This window comes from Silene latifolia, chromosome Y (genome assembly GCF_048544455.1).
Source record: "Silene latifolia isolate original U9 population chromosome Y, ASM4854445v1, whole genome shotgun sequence".
Classification (NCBI taxonomy): Eukaryota; Viridiplantae; Streptophyta; class Magnoliopsida; order Caryophyllales; family Caryophyllaceae; genus Silene; species Silene latifolia.
In genome coordinates this window covers 16,711,075-16,737,552 of record NC_133538.1, presented here as the reverse complement: position 1 = coordinate 16,737,552, position 26,478 = coordinate 16,711,075, and the positions used below count along the sequence as shown (strand labels likewise).

Below are 26,478 nucleotides of genomic sequence, written 5' to 3'. Positions count from 1 at the left end.
CACTTGTGGGAAATAATTTGTATACTTCCCTTATAATTGAAGGATTATAACGAATTTAATTAAGACGATCACTAGTCATAAATAAAATACATAAACAAAATAAAGGATTCAGAAATAACCTTCAGTCCTAGCAAATTTGGCCGATGAACAATATCGCAATGATATTCTCCTATCAGTTGCACCCAAGATGCTCCGAGAAATGCCCTTGATTTTGCTCGAATCGATCCAAAAATTAAAATAATTTTTAGGTTTTCTTTTGTGTTTTTCCAATGAGAGAGGAGGCAAAAATGAAAAATGAATTAGGTCAGAAAATCCTCTCCCTCACTCACCTATAAACCGTGTATAGGAATGAATTAGGGTAGGCTTTTCTTTTCTATTTTTCTCGGCCCATAAACGAAATAAGGAGTATTCTTTCCTTATTTTTGGTTATTCCAAAAATGTATAAAATGTGTTAAATTGTCATCTAGTGAGGATCAAACCCATGACCTCTTGAATTGTGTACCCTCACTATTACCACTATGATACATTCAACTTGTTGATATTAAATATAACCGATTACATTTAATTACGAATTAACAGATTAATTCGTCCAAGCTAACATTACATACATTTAATTAAATATAACTTATTATATTCAATTTACGAATTTGTGATTAATTGTCTCAACTAATATTATTTAATCTTCATTAAATAATTGTCTCATCAACACATTGACTAACTGTTTAGTCATATTAGGCATCAATGTGATCATATTTCTATAACCACGTCTCTCAAACACATCCTATAGGTGTGACCTTTAGGGACCAGTTGATCACCGCCATCTGTATGATAATAATGTCAAACTTTCTAGCAAGCCAACCGTTATTAGGTAAACGTTAATCAACTGATTAAATATACGAAGTATACCCTTGTGAACCTGTAAGAGATTTACAAATGTTATCACACTAATTTGTAGAGGACACAAGCTCCAACATCTTTATATGGTTATATCCGCTCCAGGCATCCAGGAATGTCAGCATCTCGTGCCCTGCAGTGGCATCCACCATGGCATCTATGTGTGGTAGTGGAAATGGATCCTTTAGGCAAGCTTTATTTAAATCTGTGAAATCGACGCAGACCCTCCACTTGCCATTCTTCTTCGGAACCACCACCACATTAGACAACCATTCTAGATACTTTACCTCTCGAATTTTTCCTGCAGCAAGTAGGTTATCTACTTCTTTGTTTATGACCCGGTTCCTTTTAGAAGCAAATTTTCTTCTTTTCTGCTGCACAGGTTTATAGCTTGGATCCACACTTAGCTTTTGAGTTATCACACTTGGGTATATCCCTATCATATCATCATGTGACCAAGCAAAGCAGTCTATGTTAGTTCTTAATAACCGAACAAGTTCTTCACGAATGTTACCTGTACATTCAGATCCAATGAGCATGGTTCATTCTGGGTGCAGCGCGTCCAGGTTGACTTCGTCTAGCTCTGCCTGCTGAGGCTTAATGTATTCATCCTGGATGTGCTGGCTCTGTAATTGGTATGCGGGCAAGCCAGTTGTTGACTTCAGCGCCACCTTATAGCAATCCTTAGCTTCTTCCTGGTCCCCACGTATCTCTTGCACCCCCCCAAGGCGTTGGAAACTTCAGGCATTGGTGGTATGTTGAGGGAATTGCTTTCATCTCGTGGATCCAAGGCCTGCCAAGGATCACATTGTAAGTAGAGGGTCCGTCAATAACCAGATACCTTACCTCCTTGTTTACACCTCCGGCGTAGGTTAGGATGATGATTTCTCCTAGGGAGTGCTTTGTTTCGCCACTGAAACCAACCAAGGGAACCGCCTTCTTTGCTAGATCTTTCTCGGTGAATCCCATGCCTTTGAGTGTCTCTAACATTATCAAGTTGACGGTGCTTCCGGTATCCACCAGGATCTTCCTCACCTCGCAATTTCCTATGGGAAGCATGATGATTAGGGCATCGTGGTGCTGCTCTGGAGCATATCCTGCGTCTGCTTCGTCAAAGGTGACTGACGGCAGATTCTGGCGATTAATCCTGTAGGAGTTTTCTGGTCTGTCTCCTTTAGTTCTGGTTGCGTGTCTCTTAGCTGCTGAATAGGTCAGCCCACACAGCTCCGATCCACCTGTAATAACATTCACAGTTCTAGTGCAATGAGGGGGAGGGGATGGCAGAACCTGATCCGCCGAGTTTACTCTGGTTGTGTTTCTGGGTAGGAGATGATCCAGGTTTCCTTGGTCATAGTGGAATTTGACTTCCTTTCTGAGGGAGTGGCATTCATCGGTGTTTTGGGTGTTGCTGCTGTGGAACTCACACTTCTTGCCTGTGTCCCTGCTACTGGGGTTTCCTTCTGGAAGTTTTGGCCATCTGACTCTAAGTCCCAGCTCCTTCAAGGCCTTGAATAGTTCTGCAAGATTGGTAGTGAAACCATACTCACTTATTTTCGGAGGCAGATCTGCTTCGCTTTTTCCTTCAGAATTTCCAGAAACTTTATTCACGCTCCTGCTGTAGGGTTTGGGTCTTTCACTCTTCTTCTCTGCTGAAGCTTTTCTGGATACTGGGTCTGAATCATAAGTGCCTCCTACGGGTGTAGAGTCTTCCTCCAGCCTCATGACATCAATTGCCTTTGATTGTACCTCCTCAAAGGTAGTGCATGGATGCATGGTCAGGTCCTTGTATAGCTGTGAATCCTGGTGCAATCCTCGGCGGAAGGCTTGTATAGCGGTTGCTATATCGCACCTCGGAATTGACACTTTCTCCTTGTTGAATCTATTCAAGTAATCACGGGTGGATTCCTCGAACCCTTGCACTATCGGGTAGAGGTCACTGGTCTGCTTCTCCGGCTTTCTGCTGCTGGCGAACTGCTGGTTGAAGGCATTGACTAAGTCGGCGAAGCTGGATATGCTCTTGTTCGGCAGGCCGACGAACCACTGCGCAGGTCGCTCCGATGGGGTTGATCTGAATCCCTTGCACATACAAGCTTCCTTTAGAGATCCAGTTGCGGTTATCACCATCATTTTCTGCTTGTAGTGGTTGTTATGGTCAAGCGGGTCTATGGTTCCATCATAGAGCGTCATGGCTGGGGGCACACATCCTTTAGGGACACCAATTAGGGCTATGTCATCCACGAAAGGGGAGTCTGCGTAGCTGTCTCTGGCTGCTTTCTCCAACGGACGGGCTACGCCTGGTATCCTATACATCAGCTCCCTCAGCTCCTGGTATTGCTGCTCCAGCGAATTACCTGCTCCTGCAAGAGGGTTAGAAACAGGCGGAAAAGAACCAGCAGGTGTACCTCCTAGCCAGGGTGCTCCATAAAATTGGCCTGGTGCTGGGTGACTGGTCATTGGTGTTGCACTGATTATGGATCTAGGCTGTCATCCTGGTGTCTGCTGTAATCCTCCGATCCAGGCTCCACTGGCGTACTGGTTGCAGGATGAAACTGCGGCATTGGTGACATGTCTAGAATGCCATCTTGTTGTCTGGTGCGCGGGGGTACCTGAAAAAGGTGGAAGGTCAGATCCTAATGGGGTGCTAAACAGAGCGTTACCTGTTGTCTGCTGCAGACTGGGTGGATTATCAAACGATAGGCATCCCAATCCTCTGGGCTCAATCGGTTCGCTGGGTGCTACTCCTGCAAGGTCCAGTCTGGTGACTAGTTCTGATGGAATTGATCGACTCGACCCTCCCCCGCTGGTTCTCGTAGGAGCCTCTGGCGCTGATGTTGTCTTGGTCTAGACTGCTGTCACGATCTGAGTAATCAGGTTCTGGTTATCCTTCCTCAGATCCTCAACGGCCCGACGCAGAGTGTCCATCCCCTGAATCATCACCTGCATCGGATCAAGCGCTGGAGATCCTCTGCTTCGGAAGACTTCTTCTCCCGAGCCTTCCTGGGTCTGGCTTCTCGATACGGCTTCACTTCTGCTGGGGCTACCTTCCCTACTAGATTTGGACCAACTGGATGCACCTACTGCCTTTGGAATCTGCGGTGGCTTCTGAGGCTGGGGCATGGCTCTGGTTGACATGCTGACGAAGATTGTCTGGCTGGACGCTGGTGATGCACTGACTGATCCTACAGATGCAGAAGTAAGTCCTGCTCTAGAAGACAGGGCTGACATGCTCTGGCTGCTGGGAGGATTCTGGCTGGTTCCAGACATTGTTATGGCTGGTTCGGTTTTGTGAGGTTTGGCTATAGAAAATGATCACTATGCCCCACGGTGGGCGCCAAACTGTTTTGGTAAAAATTTACCGGTTATGAATAAATTATGTGAGTGATAGTGAATATTCTAAAGGACGATTATGGTTTAAATGCAACGATAGGAACAACGAAAGAAAGACAAACGAAAAGAATGACACGGAGGATTTTTGGTGACGCGGAAAACCCGGTGTGGGAATAACCACGGGGGGAATCGGAATCCCGCCAACTTTGCACTATAATCGATGTAAAATGCCCAAGTAAGGAAATACAAATGTTATTTTGCTAGATAATTATCGCTAATTATCGATGGATTTTGAGGAATGAAGTGTTGCTCGAGGTTATTGTTCAATGCCTTGAGGGTTTCTCTTCTCATGCTTATATAGTTGTTGGAATCAGACCTAGGGTTTTTGAGCTGCTTCTGCTTCTGTTGCTAAATTCCTAGTCTACTCCCTAAGGAATAGGGGTTAGTTGTTGACTTAGTCCTTATCTTCTTTTGCACGTGGGCTTTTCACTTTACACAATTTGTGCTTGTTTACTTTTCAATCCCATGGTCCCCTTTATGCCACATCACTAATCCCATTTTCTTCCCATCTTCCAATAACCATATGCCACGTCGCCTAGTCCTCTCGCCACTTTCTCTACCAGTAATATGGCGCCACGTTACAGGTGATAAATAGTATTTTTTATCCATAACACTGTACAGTTTCTTTTTCCAATATCTATAATTTAAATTGACTCCAAGTCAATAACTGGACATCTAGTCCATGAGCTCATTTATAATCATAGATTATATGTCGATAATTAAAAAAGACTTAAATTTACGAACCCCATTTATAAAGTCCATAAAATATCGCGCGCAAATATATGTAGGTTCCATAAATATATCCATATAATTTCATCACCTCTTGATGATATCACTACTGTTTAATGATATCTGAATCTGAATATGTATGTGGTACCATTATATTCATTTAATCCATCTATTATCCTTCAGATATCGTGTCACTTCCGGAACACTTCAAATATAGCAATTATATGTCACACCAACTGCTTGAACTTGCTATTTCACATTCATTGGAACCGTCAATTCATCTTGACTTTTATTATAATACACTTCAAGTGTATATACTTGTATTATTCTGGTAAAACATATGGTTATATAAAATTCAAAAACCTCTACTCAATGAATTTAACGTATAGCCTTATCTCAACTTTTGGTTCATTATGGGATCAATTTTATTTTTACCAGCTTTTAACTCACGTTTTTCCCCCTAAGGTGGTAAAAACTATAATCAATTTATAGTCCAAAATTTATCATAACCACCTTAGACATCAATTTCTCATATCATTGATGAAAATTTATATGGACATCTTTGTACAATAACAAAAAATATTTCTGGAAGAAATGTGTAATGCAGTTGGATTTTTAATGTGCTGATTCACAAAGCCCAGTTAAGAGATCTACGATTTTATATAAAAATCTGAATGTGGGTTTTAATCACAGGACCTACTCTGAAAAATTATTATGTGACTACAAGTCACACAATATAGTGTCAATCCATACACGAACATTTAAGTTCTTTATTCTATATCGAGTAGTTTAGATCTCCAACATCATATATACTCAATCACAGTGTAGTGTCTTGCCTTTAATAAAATTTCTATACGAGAGAATTTCAGCACTATCTTTTCTTGAAGATAAACATAAGGTTTATCAAAACGGGTTTAGTAAGAACCCTGATGGCTTTAATTTGTAACATCTGAAACATTTCATGTCAACTTTCTTAGTTTGCCAAAAATATACGGCAATCTTTAATCAGAATTGGATGAATCTCAATAATTTCACTTATCACATGTCATATTATTTGTTGACTATATTCATGATGCTAATCTTATAGTTAGTAATACTTTATCTAACCGGAAAAATGATGTGACATATGACACAATAGGTGTCTCATGTAGGCAAGACTCGACAATATTCCAATATGGAATATATTACTTTTTGAGTATTTTCATATGACCAACAATTATAATCGTCAACATATACAATGATGACATATGCATGCTTATCACAACGCATGTTTCAATGTGCTATATAGAATGATAATACATGTAAGTTGATCACAATTCAACTTATGAATCAAATTATTCCCTTTAAGGATTAGAGATGATTTAACAACTTTCAAATTAGTTGTATTTTTCGACCAATTACTTCACAATATATTATATGTTGGTCTCATTATGTAACGCCCCGAAAAACTGACAGAAATGTCAAAATAGCTCTTTTTATTAATAATAATGGCAGCGGAAATATAAGGGCGTCACCGCCGTATTTCCCCTCCGGAAAATACAAGGCTTATGTAAAAAAAATATAAGAACACTTTTTAAAGCTAAAAACTAATAACTCTATTACATATTTATCCTATTGGGTCATTGATCCTATCTGAAATTCCTCACACTTGTCATTCCCCGACACTTGTACCTGAAAAAGAATGATAGTAATGGAATCAGCCAACCACGGCCTGAGTATGACTCCGATCACCTCCACCGGCCCTACTTACCTCCATTTTAATATTTATACTTCTTCCTGGTTGAACAAGGACTAACAATAGGTCACATGAACACAGTCGAAAAATAATTAAATAGACATGCACAAACTGTCATTTCAGAATGCAATAACTCACTCCACTTTTATACCGGTTTACCATTACTGAATAGAGAGACATTACGGAGATGAAACTTCTCCGGGCGAAGCCACCTCCATGTACATCTTATAAGAAATCCGGGTTTGAGACCCATCTCGGCTATTGCCGGATAACATAAGTATCATTCATATGGGGCCATACTTCCCCCTCCTCTCATCGTTCATATGGGGTCATACTCCCCCCTCCCCTCCTTCCATGTACATAGGACATAATACTGTCGTCTCTATCCAATAATCGTATCCCGAATGCTACAATTGGCCAATTATGCAATATGACAACAACAATCTTATCACATTCATATTTTCATAAGACGGTAACTAATAAAACATGTGAGCAGTATAACAATCATAAGATGAAATTAACAATAAAACTAATATATCAAATTATTTCTAATATCTTATTTCAAATGTAAACAATTAATTATATCGACAAAGGGTCCCGAAATCATACCTTATTCTTATATACGGAGTAACAGTTGTATCTACAAAATACTATAAAACATGTCTCACTTGTGCACGTATAAGTAAGACGGGATCGACGCTTGTTCTTGTAATACTTAGAAAATAACGCATAAGACTCGCTATTTATAGCCATCAAATGTGTGGCCACCAAGCACACACTAGATTAGATAATGATGATAATCAACTCCTTAACTATTAAGGAATATCCATGCACAGGACACGTAGCCATGCATGAGCATTGTCATGGTAATAACTTATATACGTGGCCTCAAGGTTAAAGTAATACGCCCTTCGTCTGGGTTCCAATCTCTCATACAAACGTCTTTTTCGATATTTATCTATATTTTCGTATTAGCGGACAAGATAAAAAAAATGTCATATGGATTTTTTAATGAATAATATACTTTTTTTTTTTGGATATTACATTCCACCCTCCTTAAAATAAGTTTCGTCCCGAAACTTGAAAATATTTAAATTGTGTAACTTAAATCTTCGTTTTCTCAAAAACTCAAGAATGTTATAAGAATTAGTTTTAATAACAATCTTTTTATGACCTTTATGAAATGGATAAAAACCTATGTCTTATATAATGAAATGCATTAATTCCCGTCGCGAACAAGAATTAAAGTAATCCAATTCAAAGACGAACTCAAATTATGAGTTAGTTAGCGCTGAACCGATTATTAGATGCCTCTAATAACAAGTCATAACATCTCACCAACCGCAGAAAGCCAAAGAAAACAAAAATTGAAAATTTCATTTCAAATTCCTAGTAAAGGAATTTTTTTTTTAAATATAGGGAGCACAACATGAAATATTGAAAATATACCAATGACTAACTTAAACAAGTTTGCACTTTTGTAATACGAGAAATAGTTTGAGTATTAAAACTTCGAAATCATGGAAACAAAATCAAGACATAATGAGTGGAAGGATAAAGAGTAAAATTTTAAAGGTAAAAATGTCCCGAAACTTTCTTAACGTATCGCACATCAATAAATATGCAAATATCTCATGAGATTGACAAGTAGAAACTTCATGCAAATATTTAATATACGCACAAGAAAAACAATTAGAACATCCAAACTATACATTATTAAAGCAATGAAAGAATTAATAAACAAATCACTTAAACAAGTAATCTGGGACACTTTATATCTACCCCACTCTCTATTTGTCGGTTTCTATGTGTTTGTTACGAATTTTATAGTAGATCTAAAAATCTAATCCCTCGCTAGACGTATGGCCGAAGGCTCAACACGCGGTCGTAAGGTTGCTTTGATACCATTCTGTAACGCCCCGAAAAACAGACAGGCAGCTCAAAATAGCTCTTTTTATTAATAATAATGGCAGCGGAAATATAAGGGCGTCACCACCGTATTTCCCCTTCGGAAAATACAAGGCTTATGTAAAAAAAAAAAAAATAGAAAAACACTTTTTAAAGCTAAAAAGTAATAACTCTATTACATATTCATCCTATTGGGTCATTGATCCTATCTGAAATTCCTCACACTTGTCATTCCCCGACACTTGTACCTGGAAAAGAATGAAAGTAATGGAATCAGCCAGCCACAGGCTGAGTATGACTCTGATCACCTCCACCGGCCCTACTTACCTCAATTTTAATATTTATGCTTCTTCCTGGTCGAACAAAACTAAAAATAGGTCACATGAACACAATCGAATAATAGTTAAATAGACATGCACAACCTATCATTTCAGAATGCAATTGTAATACCCCCGTACACCAGGATGCCTTACAAAGGACCATTCCAGTGTATGAAGGTGTCACCATCTCGGTTTCTTGAGGGAGTAGATCAAATTAGACAATAAAAGAACGTTTATAAAATATTAATATACTTTCTACAATACAACTCTGTACAAACCCTTTATACAAAAGATAAAGACTACTACAACTCATGTTACAACACTTCTAGACTGGTAGCGTGATGACTCGATCCCTCCAATCCTAGCAGCCACAAGCAACAGTACCTGCTAAGCCAACTGCTCACCATCCCCAGATGGATCACCGCAGATACCACAAAACAACATGGGGTTAGTACTGACTAACCAACAGAAAGGCACGCATACATAGTAACCAGCTGATCATCCTCCAAAGTAACCGACTACACACTGAAGTGTGTAGCCCTGCTAGATTACCCATCGCAACAGATAATCCACTCCGCCAGTGGGTGACCGCAGCCCATCCCCACCTAGTCCAGCTCATCAACGAGCGACTATCAATCCCTGTCCCTTAATGTGTACATCCTCTCCCGTGACGGGTTCCACGGAGGGCGAACTAGGGTGTGAAGCCACTCCCGCAAGTGACTCCACCACAATCACACACACAGCATTACAGCTGTCACAACCTCACAACCGTCACAACACAGCCACACCAACACCAGCACCACAACACCCAATCTCCAATGATCAGCAGATACAACAATTATAAAACATATGCAATCTCAATCAATTAACAGTACTGAGTAGGAGAAACCCTACCTCATCGCAAAATGTGAAAGACATCCATACACAGCCAAGCAAGACTCCAATATGCATCCTACAACGATAACCATCCCCTATTATACATCTATCCTCGAATCTATCAAAGAAGACACAAGGCAGAGACTTACCTAATAACACGCATCGACGGTGACGTAGACGACAACCACGCACGCAACCTTCCTAAGCACATCCCGTCTTTCCCATGATGGAAGTGTAGTCTAACTATATGAGAGTGTATAGGGATAGGGGTGGTAGGAGAGAGTAGCAGGCTAGGGTTAGAGAAAGAGAAACTGTCGAGAAAATGGGGAAATGAAATGAATCTCGCGAACTTGTGTTTTATATTAACACGTCGACAGCAGCCATACTCGGTCGAGTATTGGAGTACTCGGCCGAGTAGGCTCTACTCGGTCGAGTATAGGCGATACTCGGCCGAGTAGCCTCTACTAGGTTGAGTAAACAATCCTATAAGACTCATGTAACAAGCCTGATCCCTCACCCATTCATCCCTACGGTCTGTCTTTGTCAAAAGGGTCAGTCAACAGAGTCCTTGAATATTCTAGGTATTACAGTCTTCCCCCCTTAAAAAGAACTTCGTCCCCGAAGTTCAGCCTGAAGGTTAATATCCGTATACTACCCTTTAAATTTAGGACTATAACGTAAATTTAAACATGTGATTATAGTCATAAAACATAAATACAATAGAAACGATAAGGAACAAGAAATAACCTCGGGTCCTTATGATGCACGGCGTAAAGAACGGAAATCAAACGAGATTCCCTCCTAATTGTTGCACCCAAGACTTGTCCGAGATATGCCCTTGGCTAGATGGTGTTCTCCGATTGCCTTGCAATATTGGGAGAACTGATGTGAGGTTTTCGAGATGTGAGATCTAGGTTTCAGAGAGAAACTGTCTCCAAAACCCTAAAATTTTTACAAATGTTTTGATTAGGTCAGAAGGGAGGAGAAACCCTCCCTTTTGTTCCCTCTCACTCGGCCGGCCATGGGCTACCTAGGGAAGTGGGCTTCCACTTCCTTTTAGTCTTGGCTCATGGTGCAGTTCGCAAAATCGCTAAAATGTATATGACGCATGATCGATTATAAAGCTGTTATCGGTTATCGGAAATTAAGGCATCAGCTAATAATACGGGTTAGCTGAATTATTAATACGTGTCCGACAAAACAATATTGTATAATTATATTCAATATACATTTAATTAAATATAAAACGCTTATATTTAATTTTACGAATTAATCAGTTAATTCGCCTTAGCCCATGATATTTAATCCGTATTAAATATAATATCTCAACATCACATATTTGACTAATTACTAGTCAAATAACTCGGACTAATGGTTAGTCAATATTGGCATCTACATGACAAGTATTTTCATACCGTCACATCTCTCGAACGTATCCTATAGGTGTGACTTTTAGGGACCATTTGATCACCGCCATCTGTATGACAATAACGTCAAACTTATCTAGCAAGCCAACCGTTATTGATAAACGTGGATCAACGGATAATAATACCAAAGTATGCCCTTTGATCCTTTTAGAGGTTTATAAGTCCTTGCACTAATTGTTAAGGACACCAACCCCAACAAGCTCCCACTTGTCCGTACAAGTGTATGTGCAATGACGTTATCCGCACTAACTCGAGGACACAAGCTCCAACAAACTCCCACTTGTCCGTACAAGTGTATGTGCGATAACCGATTCTCATATTCATTTAAAATTTCTCCCACTCAATGTAAAACAATTTGCGGATCCGGATCCACAAAGGTCGTATTTTACAATCGATCTGTATCATGAGTGGTTTCCGCGACTAGAGAGTAACTTAACCGATAAAACGAATCCGTATCCGAGCATGGCCATGCATTTCGATTCTGACTCCTCGAGTGGCCCGAGAAATATCGAGTACGATAAAGGCTGAATATTTCCTTCAACTCGACTCCTTCCGATCTAAGCACGGATGAAATGACCGAGAAAAAATCTACTTGGCCCCTGTTACGGATGACCGTGAGAAAGAAACCAAAGTCACCCAAAATCTGCCGTAGTCTCAAGAGACAGTCGATAGTCAAGAGATTCGACTCTAAGGATCACCATGGAAGTCCTAACCACGACCGGGCAGCGAATGTTATAAAACATTTAGGACTCCACGTCGATGTCACAATGGTGTCCTACGAGATATCCGTATAACTCGCCTCTGTGATTGGTCAGTCAACTGGTTGACTTATGGCTCGTTGAACCCACCATCAACCAACGTCACAAAATAATTGCCAGAGTTATCAGCTCATGTGGGCAATTAAGGACTAACAAGATATGATGTTTGTTCAGTTCACTTTGTGGTGTTCAAAATTGTCGTACAATTCCACATGAAAAACAAAATATATATAAAATATCAAAACGATGATGTCGTATAGAGTACAAGAGAGAATGAATCGATCCATAAAGAGTATCGCAACTCAGAACACGTTCGATTCCCATGGAATTTACGTGCCCTTCATGCTTATCTTGTCGTAATGCTTTAGTGAGAGGATCTGCTATGTTATCATCTGTAGCAATCTTTTCTATCACTACTTCCTTTTGCTCCACGTAATCCCGGATTAGATGAGCTTTCCGTTGTACATGTCTAGACGCAACATAGTACTCGGACTCGGTCATAGAATCTCTTTGTAACACTTTGCTTGGAACTCTTCCGGTGACGTAGCGCCATTAAGAGTAAAAACGAATCCCGACCGAGATTTCGAGTCATCACGATCCGTTTGGAAGCTAGCATCTGCAGAATCGGTTGCGCATAGCTTTTGAGAGCCTCCATAAGTCAATGCCCAATCTTTAGTCCTCCGGAGGTACTTAAGAATGTTCTTTGACCAACCAATGTGGTTCACCTGGTTCTTTGTTGGAATCGACTTGTCATACTCAATGCATATGCCACGTCCGGACGTGTGCATATCATGGCATACATGATTGATCCTATAGCCGAAGCATAAGGAATCCGTGTCATGCGCTCTTTCTCTTCCGGTGTCTCGGTGCCGAGACTTGCTCAAATGCACCCTCGGAGCCATGGGAAGGAACCCTTCTTGGAGTTCGTCATGCTGAATCTCTCTAGGACTTTGTCTATGTAAGACTCTCGATCGAGAGATAACATCCGTCGTGATCTATCTCGATAGATACGGATGCCTAGAATTCTTTGTGCCTCTCCCAGATCTTTCATCTGGAAATGGTTTTTCAACCATACTTTCACCGAAGTTAAGAGAGGTATGTCATTCCCAATCAGGAGTATGTCGTCAACATACAATATTAGGAAGACAATCTTGCTCCCACTCGACTTGATATATAGACATGGTTCCTCGACCGATCGAGTAAATCCATTTTCTTTTATCACTTGGTCGAAGCGATGATTCCAACTCCGTGATGCTTGCTTAAGTCCATAAATGGAACGCTTAAGCTTGCACACTTTCTTAGGATGTACTGGATCAATGAAACCTTCGGGTTGTACCATGTACAACTCTTCCTCCAAAAAGCCGTTTAAGAAGGCGGTTTTCACATCCATTTGCCAAATTTCATAGTCATGAAAAGCGGCGATCGCTAAGATAATCCGAATGGAACGCAGCATAACTACGGGTGCAAAAATCTCATCGTAGTGCAAACCTGGCACTTGGGTGAAACCTTTAGCAACTAGTCGTGCTTTGTAGATATCTTGTTGACCTTCCACAGAATGCTTTATCTTGTAAAGCCATTTGCATTGAAGGGGACGAACCTTAGCAGGTAAGTCAACAAGATCCCACACGTTGTTCTCATACATAGAGTCCATCTCGGATTTCATGGCCTCAAGCCATAGTTTCGAGTCAGAACTGGTCACGGCACCTTTATAGGTTGCGGGTTCACTACTCGTAAGGAGTAGAACGTCATCTATGTCATGTTCCTCGACCATACCAATGTATCTGTCCGGAGGAATAGAGACTCTTCCCGACCTCCTAGGTTCCTCAGGATTATTTACCGCAGCCGGGATTGAAGGAATAGGTTCCTCCAATGGTTGCTCGGTGTTTGGTTCTGGAATCTCCGACAGGTCGAAGGTTCTATCACTCTTTGCATTCTCGAGAAATTCCTTCTCTAAGAATGTCGCACTAGCCGCAACAAAAACACGTTGTTCGGTTGGCGAATAGAAGTAATGACCACGTGATCCTTTAGGATAACCTATAAAGTATGTCTTGACCGATCGCGGGCCGAGCTTATCTTCAGGTCTCCACTTGACATAAGCCTCGCAGCCCCAAACCCGTATAAAGGACAAGTTAGGGACCGTTCCCTTCCATAGTTCATATGGAGTCTTGTCATGACTTTAGACGGACTTGGTTAAGTATTAGAGCGGACGACAAAGAGCATAACCCCATAATGAATCAGGTAAAACCGTGTGACTCATCATGGATCGAACCATATCAAGTAGTGTTCGATTTCTCCGTTCGGACACACCATTCGGTGAGGTGTTCCGGTGGAGTTAAGCGTAGGGCAATCCCACGGTCCTTTAGGTGTTGATCAAACTCGTGAGAAAGATACTCGCCACCACGATCCGAACGCAGTGTTTTAATCTTTCCACCTAATAGGTTCTGTACCCTATTCTGGTATTCCTTGAATTTCTCAAAGGATTCACTTTTGTGCTTCATTAAGTAGACATAGCCATATCTACTCAAATCGTCCGTGAAAGTGATGAAATACCTATAGCCTTCTCGTGCGGTGATTGACATAGGACCACATACATCCGTGTGTATGAGCCCTAATAGGTCAGCAGCGCGCATTCCAACACCTTTGAAGGAAATACGAGTCATCTTACCGATGAGACATGATTCACACGTGCCAAATGATTGAAAATCAAAGGCCGAGATAGCTCCATGTTTGATGAGCTGTTTTACGCGTTTCTCATTAATGTGTCCCATACGGCAGTGCCATAGATACGTTTGATCTTTGTCACCAACCTTTAACTTTTTATTCATTACGTGTAATATTTCCGAGGTCTGATCTAAAACATAAATTCCATTCATGGAGACTGCCTTGCCATAAATCATATTGTGTAATGAGAAAATGCAAGAATTATTTTCTATTACAAATGAAAAACCAAGTTTATCAAGCGCAGAAACTGAAATAATGTTTTTCGAAAGACTAGGAACATAATAGCAGTCAAATAAAGACAACTCAAATCCGCTAGGAAGCTGGATCACATATGTCCCCTTGGAGATGGCAGCTACTCTTGCTCCATTTCCAACACGCAGGTCAACCTCACCCTTTACGAGAGGCTTGAGATTTCGGAGGCCCTGCACATGACTACACAGATGAGAACCACAACCAGTATCATGTACCCAAGTTCCGTAACTTGCGTGGTTAATCTCAATCATATGAATAAAAGTAGAAGGAGAAGACATACCAACAGGTTTAACGCGACCTGCTTTTATGTCCTCATGATAAACAGGACATGTACGTCTCCAATGCCCAGTCTTGTGGCAATGATGGCATTCCATGTTTTCACTCTTGCTCTTTGTCATGCCTGATGAGTTGCTCGCCTCACCAGGACCACTCTTCCCTGATCCCGACTTCTTGAACTTCGCCTTACCTACTGTTAGGTTTGCCGGAGCTTTGCCCTTACCTTTCCCTTTGTTTGACACAACGAGAACATCCTGTTTCATGCTCCCACTGGACTTCATGTCCTTCTCGGTCTGTACGAGGAGGGAGTGCAGTTCATGGGGAGTTTTCTTCAAATCATTCATATAGTAATTCGCTCTAAATTGCGAATAACCATCGTGGAGTGAGTGAAGTATGCGGTCAATAACAATGTTCTCGCTGATCTTACAATCAAAGGTCTCCAGCTTCTCGACATTCTCAATCATGCTGAGAATGTGTGGGCTAACTGGTTGGCCCTTCTGGAGTCTCGCATCAAAGAAGCGAGTGGTATGCTCATAGGTCACGATTCTCGGTGCTTTCGAGAATTCCTTAGTGAGCGTGGTGAAAATCTTGTTTGCACCTTGGGCTATGAAGCGTTTCTGCAAATTGGGTTCCATTGCAAAAATAAGTACGTTCTTTACCGCACTTTTTGCTTCTAAAGCGAAATCGTTATACTCGTTGATTTCGTTAATTCCAGCCGTGGGGCCTGGGTTTAACGGCATGGGCTCAGCAGATATCCGAGCTTCCCGTCGGCAGCGGCAGCATTCCGTAATCTTGCCTCCCGATCCCATGAAGTTGGATCCGTCATTCTTGATCGAGTAGACTGATTCATCGACTCATGAAGATCCTAAGCCAGGACTCACGGTCCAATGTGGCACTTGGCATTGGGTTATCACTTGAACCAGCCATTTGTTGTTTAGCAGTTTAATACGTGATCTACACTGAAAAAGAAGAAAAACAAAACGAAATAAGCAACTCATCGAGGTGATTTAAGTCTATTTTAAAATTCATTTTAAACATGTAGACTCTCCCACTTGCATAATTGATCTCCCTCAAGAATGATACAAGTGATCCCAAGACTCAATTTCGTAAACCGATAAGCCATTTGTTTAGCTAATTCTTAGGAAGAACTCTTGGTCGATAGATTTCCGTAAATCCTATCTATAGTCCACCATAGCCACAGGATCGTACGAGTGACCATAGTGTTGAGATAAAATAGGTCAATCGGTTCCAACTTACCCGACGTAGAAGGGGTCATAGTATGCCTACCGACGAAGACGGGATTCATTGGAGTTTGACCTATAAAGACCGTTCTCAATTTTTGTTTATACGAGGAAGATCCCATCAACTTTAATTATAATTCATTTTAAGTGAACGAATAACTAGCGTCTGCGTGAATGAATCAATTTAGGTGATGGCTTGGCATGATCGTGTGACATACGAATGTCAAAGAAAACTAACTCGTGACCTCTATATGTGTCAGTTTTCATGCAATAAAATATAGGTGGTTTGGTTTTAGGCGGAATATGATGCAAATAATCGTTGCGAAAAATAAATAAAGGAATGCGATACGTAAATAAAAATTTCCTAGTGTGGCCTATCCTAGTATAAGACCAAAATACAACTTTGGAATCCACCGTTGGACCCGAAAAGCTTGTCTTGATGTTCCATCTTGATCCAAGTAGCGGGAGTGAGCATCTGGTCTCCATCTTTGGTCTTCTCAAAAATTACAATTAAAATTACAAAATATAAACCTAATTACATTCTAATAAAAACTGTAATTACAAGTGAAAAATCCAAAACGGAGATACGAGATCTCAAAATACAACCAAGACCGTGTTCCATCATTACGGTAACACGTTCTACTAAGGCCACACTAAGTTACAATCGATTGTAAAAATTAAATACGTAATAAAATGGCATTCACGGCATTCATAATTAACGAAAATAAAAATGCATCAACTAAAAACAAATTCATTCGTGACATAATTCCGTAATTATGTTAAATTTATCCAAACCACCTTTTAACGATTAAAATTCATGTGATAAAACCGCTTCTATCATTTAATTTTAATCCATTACAATCCGTCATTTTAAAGACGCTTTAAAACAACTGTATGGTACGTGAGTGAACTGATTCACTATTAAGCGAGTGTACTATATCCGTATAAAGTACATATTATAGCCAAAAGAAAATTTAAAACAAAAGGAATAAATTTTCAAAGCTGTTAAAACAAAAATCCTTCGATCCAGGCACATAAGTGCTCGATCGAGGGACAGGAGGGCTCGATCGAATGAGGCTGCCATTCGATCGAGGGGTATGCCAATCAGAGGTGCTCGATCGACTAAACATGAGGTCGATCGAGGACCTATATCAAGAAGGTCGCTTTCGATCGAATACGAGGACAACTCGATCGAGCAAAAGAGGGTTTTAAAAGCGGTCGATCGAGTACAAATGAAGGACTCGATCGAGTAAAACAACACAGAAAAAACCACTCGATCGATTGAAAACGTGTTCGATCGAGTTCAAAACTTTCTGGAAAAATTAAAACCCTCGTGAAACATTTTTCGAGACAAAATCAATTGCAATTTTCGATCAAAAATGCATCAAAACAAATTTGACAATTGACAAAACATGACATATTGTTATAATCTCTGTATAAAACAACAATATGCATAAAAACAAATCAAAAAAAAGATGATAAAACCGTGTAAAACATGTCACGGTTTCAACAAGAACAAAAACGAATCAGCCGTGTATACATGGCACGGAATTCGAGACAAAAGCGATCGTTTCAAAATCGGTTTTATGAAAAACACATAGAAAAATTTACGTGGCCTCGCTCTGATACCACTTGAAGGTTAATATCCGTATACTACCCTTTAAATTTAGGACTATAACGTAAATTTAAACATGTGATTATAGTCATAAAACATAAATACAATAGAAACGATAAGGAACAAGAAATAACCTCGGGTCCTTATGATGCACGGCGTAAAGAACGGAAATCAAACGAGATTCCCTCCTAATTGTTGCACCCAAGACTTGTCCGAGATATGCCCTTGGCTAGATGGTGTTCTCCGATTGCCTTGCAATATTGGGAGAACTGATGTGAGGTTTTCGAGATGTGAGATCTAGGTTTCGAGAGAAAGCTGTCTCCAAAACCCTAAAATTTTTACAAATGTTTTGATTAGGTCGGAAGGGAGGAGAAACCCTCCCTTTTGTTCCCTCTCACTCGGCCGGCCATGGGCTACCTAGGGAAGTGGGCTTCCACTTCCTTTTAGTCTTGGCTCATGGTGCAGTTCGCAAAATCGCTAAAATGTATATGACGCGGTCCGATTATAAACTATTTATCGGTTATCGGAAATTAAGGCATCGGCTAATAATACGGGTTAGCTGAATTATTAATACGTGTCCGACAAAACAATATTGTATAATTATATTCAATATACATTTAATTAAATATAAAACGCTTATATTTAATTTTACGAATTAATAGTTAATTCGCCTTAGCCCATGATATTTAATCCGTATTAAATATAATATCTCAACATCACATATTTGACTAATTACTAGTCAAATAACTCGGACTAACTGGTTAGTCAATATTGGCATCTACATGACAGTATTTTCATACCGTCACATCTCTCGAACGTATCCTATAGGTGTGACTTTTAGGGACCAGTTGATCACCGCCATCTGTATGACAATAACGTCAAACTTATCTAGCAAGCCAACCGTTATTGATAAACGTGGATCAACTGATAATAATACCAAAGTATGCCCTTTGATCCTTTTAGAGGTTTATAAGTCCTTGCACTAACTGTTAAGGACACCAACCCCAACACAGCCCACACGTCACTCACCACAAGGTTACGCACTATGACACCATCCACCTACATAAAGGCATACGAACTCTGGCCATCCTGACACTACCACCACGCCATATTATTCAAACAATAATCATCTATCACAACTATTCTTCCAAGTATTACCGGCCAACAACTATCACACACAAACTTACGGGAAATAAAGAATTCATATGCACCCTCTTGTTAAAAACAGCACTACGACTAGCAACAATACACAACTACAAAACAATACCCAACCACAACATTCCGCACACCCATACAGAGTGGTTCAACGCACATTCATATCACTTGAATATAACATAGGTACAACTTCAAGGAAACGTAAATGTAACTTCAATAACCTGTAACATGAATGTAATTCTGAATACTAACATACATAACATGCATGTGATTTCCACTATTATAGGCATAATTTAATCATTTGTTTCCGCGACATTACTCTTCCCCTCTTAAAGGAACTTCGTCCTCGAAGTTCACCACTAACCTCTTCCCGTAACCACAATTAACACATACGTCACGACTGCGACATTACCACAACCTGTAAATGACCTTAATTAATGTTGCAAAACTTAATCTATGACATTACTCATTTGTGACCCATAGCAATAGAATAATATGGCAATTAAGTATTCTATATACATCTAAAGATGATGTTATCGAATGATAGCAGCTTTATTCTTTAACTTGTCATTTTAGTCATATACCGACCGCCAGTTTCACTCATCCAATTGGGCCTGTTATAACTGTAACCAAACATATATACGTATAAGACTCGTGACAGCTACAACATCTTCTCGTTATTGCGTTACATTCCCATATTATTTAAAGACTCATGCATCACCTTGAACAATTTAAGTTCCTTGATATCAACCAGTGCCATATGACTAACCTTCATAAATTGATATGTTATCCAATCAGTTACATACCTGTGGCGTGATCTTAGTCCATTTTTGGACAATTGATTACACTAAGTAACACTATGAAGCACCCACACACTCAATCATACAAATGTTCACATAAGCCTTACAATTCATAGTTATCAAACACGTAAGGTCCCTGTAACAGTAGTACTCGGCCGAGTATGAGTGGCTACTCGGTCGAGTAAGCTCTACTCGGTCGAGTATAATTGTATACTCTGCCGAGTAAGCTCTACTCGGTCGAGTAATGTCTAACACTCGGTCGAGTTTTAAAAGGCAGAGAGCTATGCAATTCAACATAACGCCTTCTACGAACGTACCTGCAACCAAACTTACAACCACAACGCCAAATATAACCAAATCCAACACGTCTCCACACGATAAGCTATAATATAGAACGACCTTATGGCCGGGTACAATCATCCAACAGTAGGTAATAAATCCAGAAAATAAACATCCAACACAAAAGAAACCAATCCAGGAAATACAACAAAAGGATCAAAAGCCAGGACCCTCCTCCATGTTATCGTCACCATCTGCACCAGAAATACCTGCACCTGAACTACCCGCTCCTGGAAAGCCTGCTGCTGCTGAGTAATCCCCTCCTAGCTGGCTGCCGTAGTTGGCTCCCCACGGTCCCGCGAGGCAGCCAAACTCTTTCTCCTCCGGTGGCCTCCAGAAACCAGGATCAACCCCGTAGCTGTGGAAGACTCCCATGTCCACTCCAGGTCCTCTCCACCAGACAGGCTGTGCTAGCTGAGTCCCTATGCCCTGGTTATGGGCCATCTCGTGCATGTTGCGGAGCACCAAAGTAGTGCAGATCCGCTCAGCCAAATCACTCGGCTGCATCCTGGGGTCATGCACGGTGGGGTAGGGCGAGTACTGGTAAGAGTAGGTGTCGAGGGCTGAGTAGCAAGGCTCGGTCACAACCGGGTATGCTCTAGACTGTCTGACCCTACGACGCTCACGAGGTGGGGGAGGTGCTGCTCGCCGTCCTCGGCACGGTGGACCAGGCTCAGCGGGTCCAAAAGAATGGTAGGATCAATCAGATAGGTCTGGGGCTCAGGCCTAGGTATAGCACAGGGTTCCCACTCAGCCAAATGGTCAACAACAGGGAGATGGGTAGGGTCAGGAAGTATCATCCACATAGATCCCCTCACCCTTCAGGCAAAAGACCCGTCATCCAACTTCCTCAACCATCTATTCTGACGCGAATACTGGGCGTCCATGGTAGGAACAGTCTCCACATACTCATCCCCCTCAGGAGGTGGGGCCTCAAAATAAGCTAGTCGCTGAGCTAGGCGGGTCACTATGGCCCCGCAAGTAATGTATCGGGTCTCAGACTGTGCCATACGCTCCAGACTAGAGCACACTACCCCTGGAGCACTATAATAAAACGGCTTCCTACGGTGCAAGTTAAGGTAAGACATAAGTAACATGACCTCATGAGAATTAAGCTTACTCACATCATCTCTCGCATACAACAAACAAGTCATCATCCTAAGGAACATACGAAGGGAAACATGCTGCACATCATTGATCAAAGATAAAGCACTAGCACTAAAGGTCGGCCAGTCAAGAAAGGAGGTAAAGAGGGGCACCACTATTCTTAGCCACATCACTCAGGTATCCCGTCCCCTCCTCTTCCAAACCCAGATGGCCCGCAAACTCATCCAAAGTCAGCTCGTGATCCTCATTCATGAGACGGAAGGAGTCGGTCTTCTCCTTCTTATTATAATCATACGAGCTCAGGAATTCTAAGGTCAAATGGGGGTAGGACTTCTTCCTTAAGTGATATAACCCCTCCACTCCCAAAATCTCAAATATATGCATTATGTCTCCCATAATCCCCAAGGTCTCTAAAATCTCGGGGTTCACACACCGAGTAGGTCGGAAAGGACGCCTCATCAAGGCTACAAAGGCCTTGTGCTGCTTGAAATCAGAGAAAACTACCGATGTATATGCCTCCACCGGTGGAACTACTGTTCGAGCTAGTGTCCTCCACAGTTAGTATGATAACGTATATAAATCTCTTATAGGTTCACAGTGAATACTTAGTATTTTATCAGTTGATTAACGTTTACTAATAACGGTTGGCTTGCTAGAAGTTTGACGTTATTATCATACTGATGGCGGTGATCAACTGTGTAATACCCAGGATATCTAAGGACTCTGTTGAATGACCTTGTTGACCAAACAGACCTTAGGGATGAATGGGTGAGGGATCAGACTCTTAACATGAACTTTATAGGATTGTATACTCGACCTAGCGGAGACTACTCGGCCGAGTATCACCTATACTCGACCGAGTACCCCAGTAATCGACCGAGTATGGCTACTGTTGAGACGTTAATATAAAATGCAAGTTCGCGAGATTAATTTCATTTCCCATTTCCTCGACAGTTTCTCTTTCTCTAACCTTAGCCTATCTCCCTCTCCTATCACCCCATCTCTTCACACTCTAATGTATATAGCCTAAACCTCCACCATGGGAAGGACGGGATTCGCTAGGGAAGGATGACGTGTGTGGTGGTCGTCTATGTCAGCGCCGATGCGTATTGTTAGGTAAGTCTCTGCCTTGTGTTCTTTTGGGTGATTCTTTGAGTATAGTTGTGTAATAGGAGGTGGTTATCATTGTTAGGATGCTTATTGGAGTCGTGCGTGGCTGTGTATGGATGTCTTACATGCTTTGTGACGAGGTAGGGTTTCCTACTCAGTTTTACTGTTAATTGTTATGGCATGATTGTTTCGTGATTATTGTTAACTGCTGATCATCGGAGTATGGGCGTTGTTGTGACGGTGTTGGTGTGAAGAGGTTGTGACAGCTGTGATGCGGTGTGTTGTGATTGTGGTGGAGTCACTTGCGGGAGTGGCTTCACACCCTAGTTCGCCCTCCATGTAACCCGCCACGGGAAGGGATGTGCACATTAAGGGACAAGGATTTGTTTTAGTCGCTCATTGATGAGCTGGACTTGGTGGGATCAGCTGCGGTCACCCACTAGCGACGTGGATTACCTGTTGCGATGGGTAATCTGGCGGGGCTACACACCTCGGTGTGTAGTCGGTTACTATGTGAGATCGGGAGACCGGGGAGTGTGGATGATCAGCTAGTTACCTTATTGCTTGCCTTATATTGTTTGAGTAATACTAACCCCGTTGTTATTGTTTTGTAAAACCTGCGGTGATCCATTCGGGGATGGTGAGCAGTTAGCTTAGCAGGTACTGTTGATTGTGGCTGCTAGGATTGGAGGGATCGAGTCATCACGCTACCAGTCTAGAGATGCCGTGTCATAAGTGTTGTAGTTGTATCTTTGGTGTAAAGAGTTTGTATTGAGTCACATTGTATGAGGTACATTAATATTTTATAATTGTTCTTTTATTGTCTAATTTGATCTACTTCCTCAGGAGACCAAGATGGTGACACCGTCATACACTGGGATGGTCCTTGGTAAGGCGTCCTGGTGTGCGGGTGTGTTATAAAGTGGTATCAGAGCCGACGATTTTGGAACCTGAACCAATGAATCTAATGAATGTAGGGTGTCAAATAAAATGAACCTGGTGTATGTGCGTTGGGAGCCCCAGCCGATGCTAGATTTTGGGTGAGAAGGCGCCGTCATTTCAAAATCATGGCCCCATCGAACTTAAGCTAGACACGGGAAAAAGGGTAGCTAGTGAGAGTCATTGATTGCTTAATGATGATTGTTGTGTGCATCTATGTTTATGATAATATGTGTCAAGGTGTGTGGAAAAAGTTTGGAGTGGGTGATGGAATGGTTCCGATGTGCGACCAGAGGTAAGTTAATCAATTGTTAAACGATGATTGCGTTGTGTAGTGATTGCTTCCTGATAAATGTGGTTAAGGTGTATATCTTGTGAGTAGCGGAATCTGTAATGATGTGTTATAGGAGCTAAACCATGCAGGTACAGTAATTAATTGCTAAGTATGCTAAAAGGTAGGGTGTGGTCATTTCATATCAAAGTGAGGAATGAAGGTAGAAATGATGATCGAATCGGTAGTGGATGTACAAAATACGTTTTGATATGTGTTTATGTGGTAGAACTAAGCTCTAATAGTGACGAGCCGGTTGCACAGAACTCCGAACGATGTTATTTATTTTGCAGGAACAATGAAAATTTATGATTTCCTCTTCACTTTTGAAAACTCGACCGAGTAGAGTACTGTACTCGACCGAGTAGACCATACTCGGCCGAGTATAAAGCTACTCGACCGAGTGTCCGTTTGGTGAAAATTACAATCGCTGCTTTCCTTGAAAACTCGACCGAGCAAGGGGGGATACTCGACCAAGTAGTCGACACTCGGTCGAGTATGCCCAACACTCGACCGAGTATTGCTGTAGCGGGACATACACGGGTTATACAAAAACCCTATTTTCGTCCCATTCTTTCCTATTTCCGCCTCCCATCTTCACATCTCCTTCTCTCTAAAACTCCATACCCTTCCTTTCTCAAGCTTTTGGGGTCAATCCTTGGTGATTAACTCATTCTCCCTTGCTATAAACCAATCTAAGATAAGGTTTTAAGTCGATTTCTCTTTTTATTTTCAAAGTTATGGTATAATTTCAGCTATACTTCGAATTCTCTTTGTGAGCATCTGAAATCGAGTATTCATCTCACTAATTCTTGGATTTAATCATATATAAACCTCGTGTATGCCCTTGTTTAAGCAATTTCATGGTTTAAAATTTGATTTTTATATCCTAGGGTTGCTAAAAACGAAATCCTCTTTGTTTGATGTTTATCCTTTGGTTTGAGGCAACTTAAAGCTTCTAATCATATAATTTGTAAGGTATTTGGTGATTTTTTGATAAAATTTGTCCTAAAGGATTATTTCAAAATCTGTATACAATTGAAAACAGTCCGTCTTTTGCTATAAGAGTTGTTGTGTCAATCCCCTGTTAAAAACTTGTTCTTTTGCAGTATGGTGAAAACCAGAGGCTTATCCAACAAAAGAACTCGTGTTAATGTCAAGCTTGAGACGGGTCAGTCAAGCCATGAACCTGTAGTTCCACCGGTGGAGGCACATCCATCGGTAATATTCTCTGATTTTAATCACCGTAAGGCTTTTGTGGCCCTTATGCGTCGTCCATTCCGCCCCACCCGCTGTATTAATCCTGGAATTCTTGAGACTTTTGGGATCAAAGAGGACATATTTCACATCTTTTGGATTCTGGGTATGGAGGGGTTGTATCACCTGAGGAAGAAATCCTACCCCCACTTGACCTTGGAGTTTTTGAGCTCATATGTTTATGACAAAAAGGGAAAGACTGTCTCTTTTCGTCTCATGAATAAGGATCATGAGCTTACCCTAGATTAGTTTGCTGACCATTTGGGTCTAGAGGCCGAGGGGGAGGGGTACCTAAGTGATGTGGCCAAGAACAGCGGTGCACCTCTTTACCTTCCATATTTGACTGGCAGACCTGCCCCTAGTGCCAGTGTCATGCTGATCAATGATGTGCAGCACGTTTCCCTTCGTATGTTTCTGAGAATGTTGACCTGTTTGCTGTACTCGAGAGATGACGTGAGCAAGCTTAATTCTCATGAGGTCATGTTGCTTATGTCTTATCTTAATGTACACCGTCAGAAACCGTTCTACTACAGTACTCCAGGGGTAGTGTGCTCGAGTCTTGAGCGCATGGCACAGTCCGATACCCGACACATTGCTTGCGGGGCCATAGTGACCCGCCTAGCTTAGCGCCTGACAGATTTTGAGGCCCCACCTCCGGAGAGAGATGAGTATGTAGAGACTGTTCCTACCATGGACGCTCAGTACTTGTGTCAGAACAGATGGTTGAGGAAGATGGATGACGGGTCTTATGCCTGGAGGGTGAGGGGATCTATGTGGATGGTGCTTCCGGCCCGGCCCGCCTCCCGTTGTTGACCATTTGGCTGAGTGGGAGCCTTGTGCTATTCCTAGGCCTGCGCCCCAGACCTACCTGATTGACCCAAGGATCCTCTTGGACTTACCTGAGCCTGTCACCGTGCATGAGGGGAAGCAGCAGGCACCTCCCCCACCTCGAGAGCGCCGTAGGGTGAGGCAGTCCAGGGTAGACCCGGTTGTACCTGAGCCCTCTTACTCCGCCCTTGACTTCTACCCTTACTAGTACTCGCTCTACCCCACAGTGCATGACCCCAAGATGCAGCCGAGTGACATGGCTGAGCGGATCTCCATTACTTTGGTTCTCCGCAACATGTATGAGATGGCCCTTAACCAGGGCATAGGGACACAGCTAGCACAACCTGTCTGGTGGAGGGGACCGGGAGTGGACACGGGAGTATTCCACAGCTATGGAGTTGACCCGAGTTACTGGAGACCTCCGGAGGAGACTGAGTTTGGCTGCCTTGCGGGACCGTGGGGAGCCAACTATG

General features: G+C 41.7%; 1 protein-coding gene across 1 annotated transcript; it reads right to left on the bottom strand.

Annotated features, from left to right (window-relative positions):
- Positions 1-1,436: 1,436 nt before the first annotated feature.
- Positions 1,437-3,348, bottom strand: LOC141627654 (uncharacterized). The gene is made up of 3 exons (XM_074440885.1): positions 3,016-3,348; positions 1,736-2,934; positions 1,437-1,632 (listed from the first exon to the last, which is right to left on the bottom strand). Exons 1-3 carry the CDS (start codon positions 3,346-3,348, stop codon positions 1,437-1,439), a joined length of 1,728 nt encoding a protein of 575 aa, XP_074296986.1.
- Between the last annotated feature and the right edge of the window lie 23,130 nt (positions 3,349-26,478).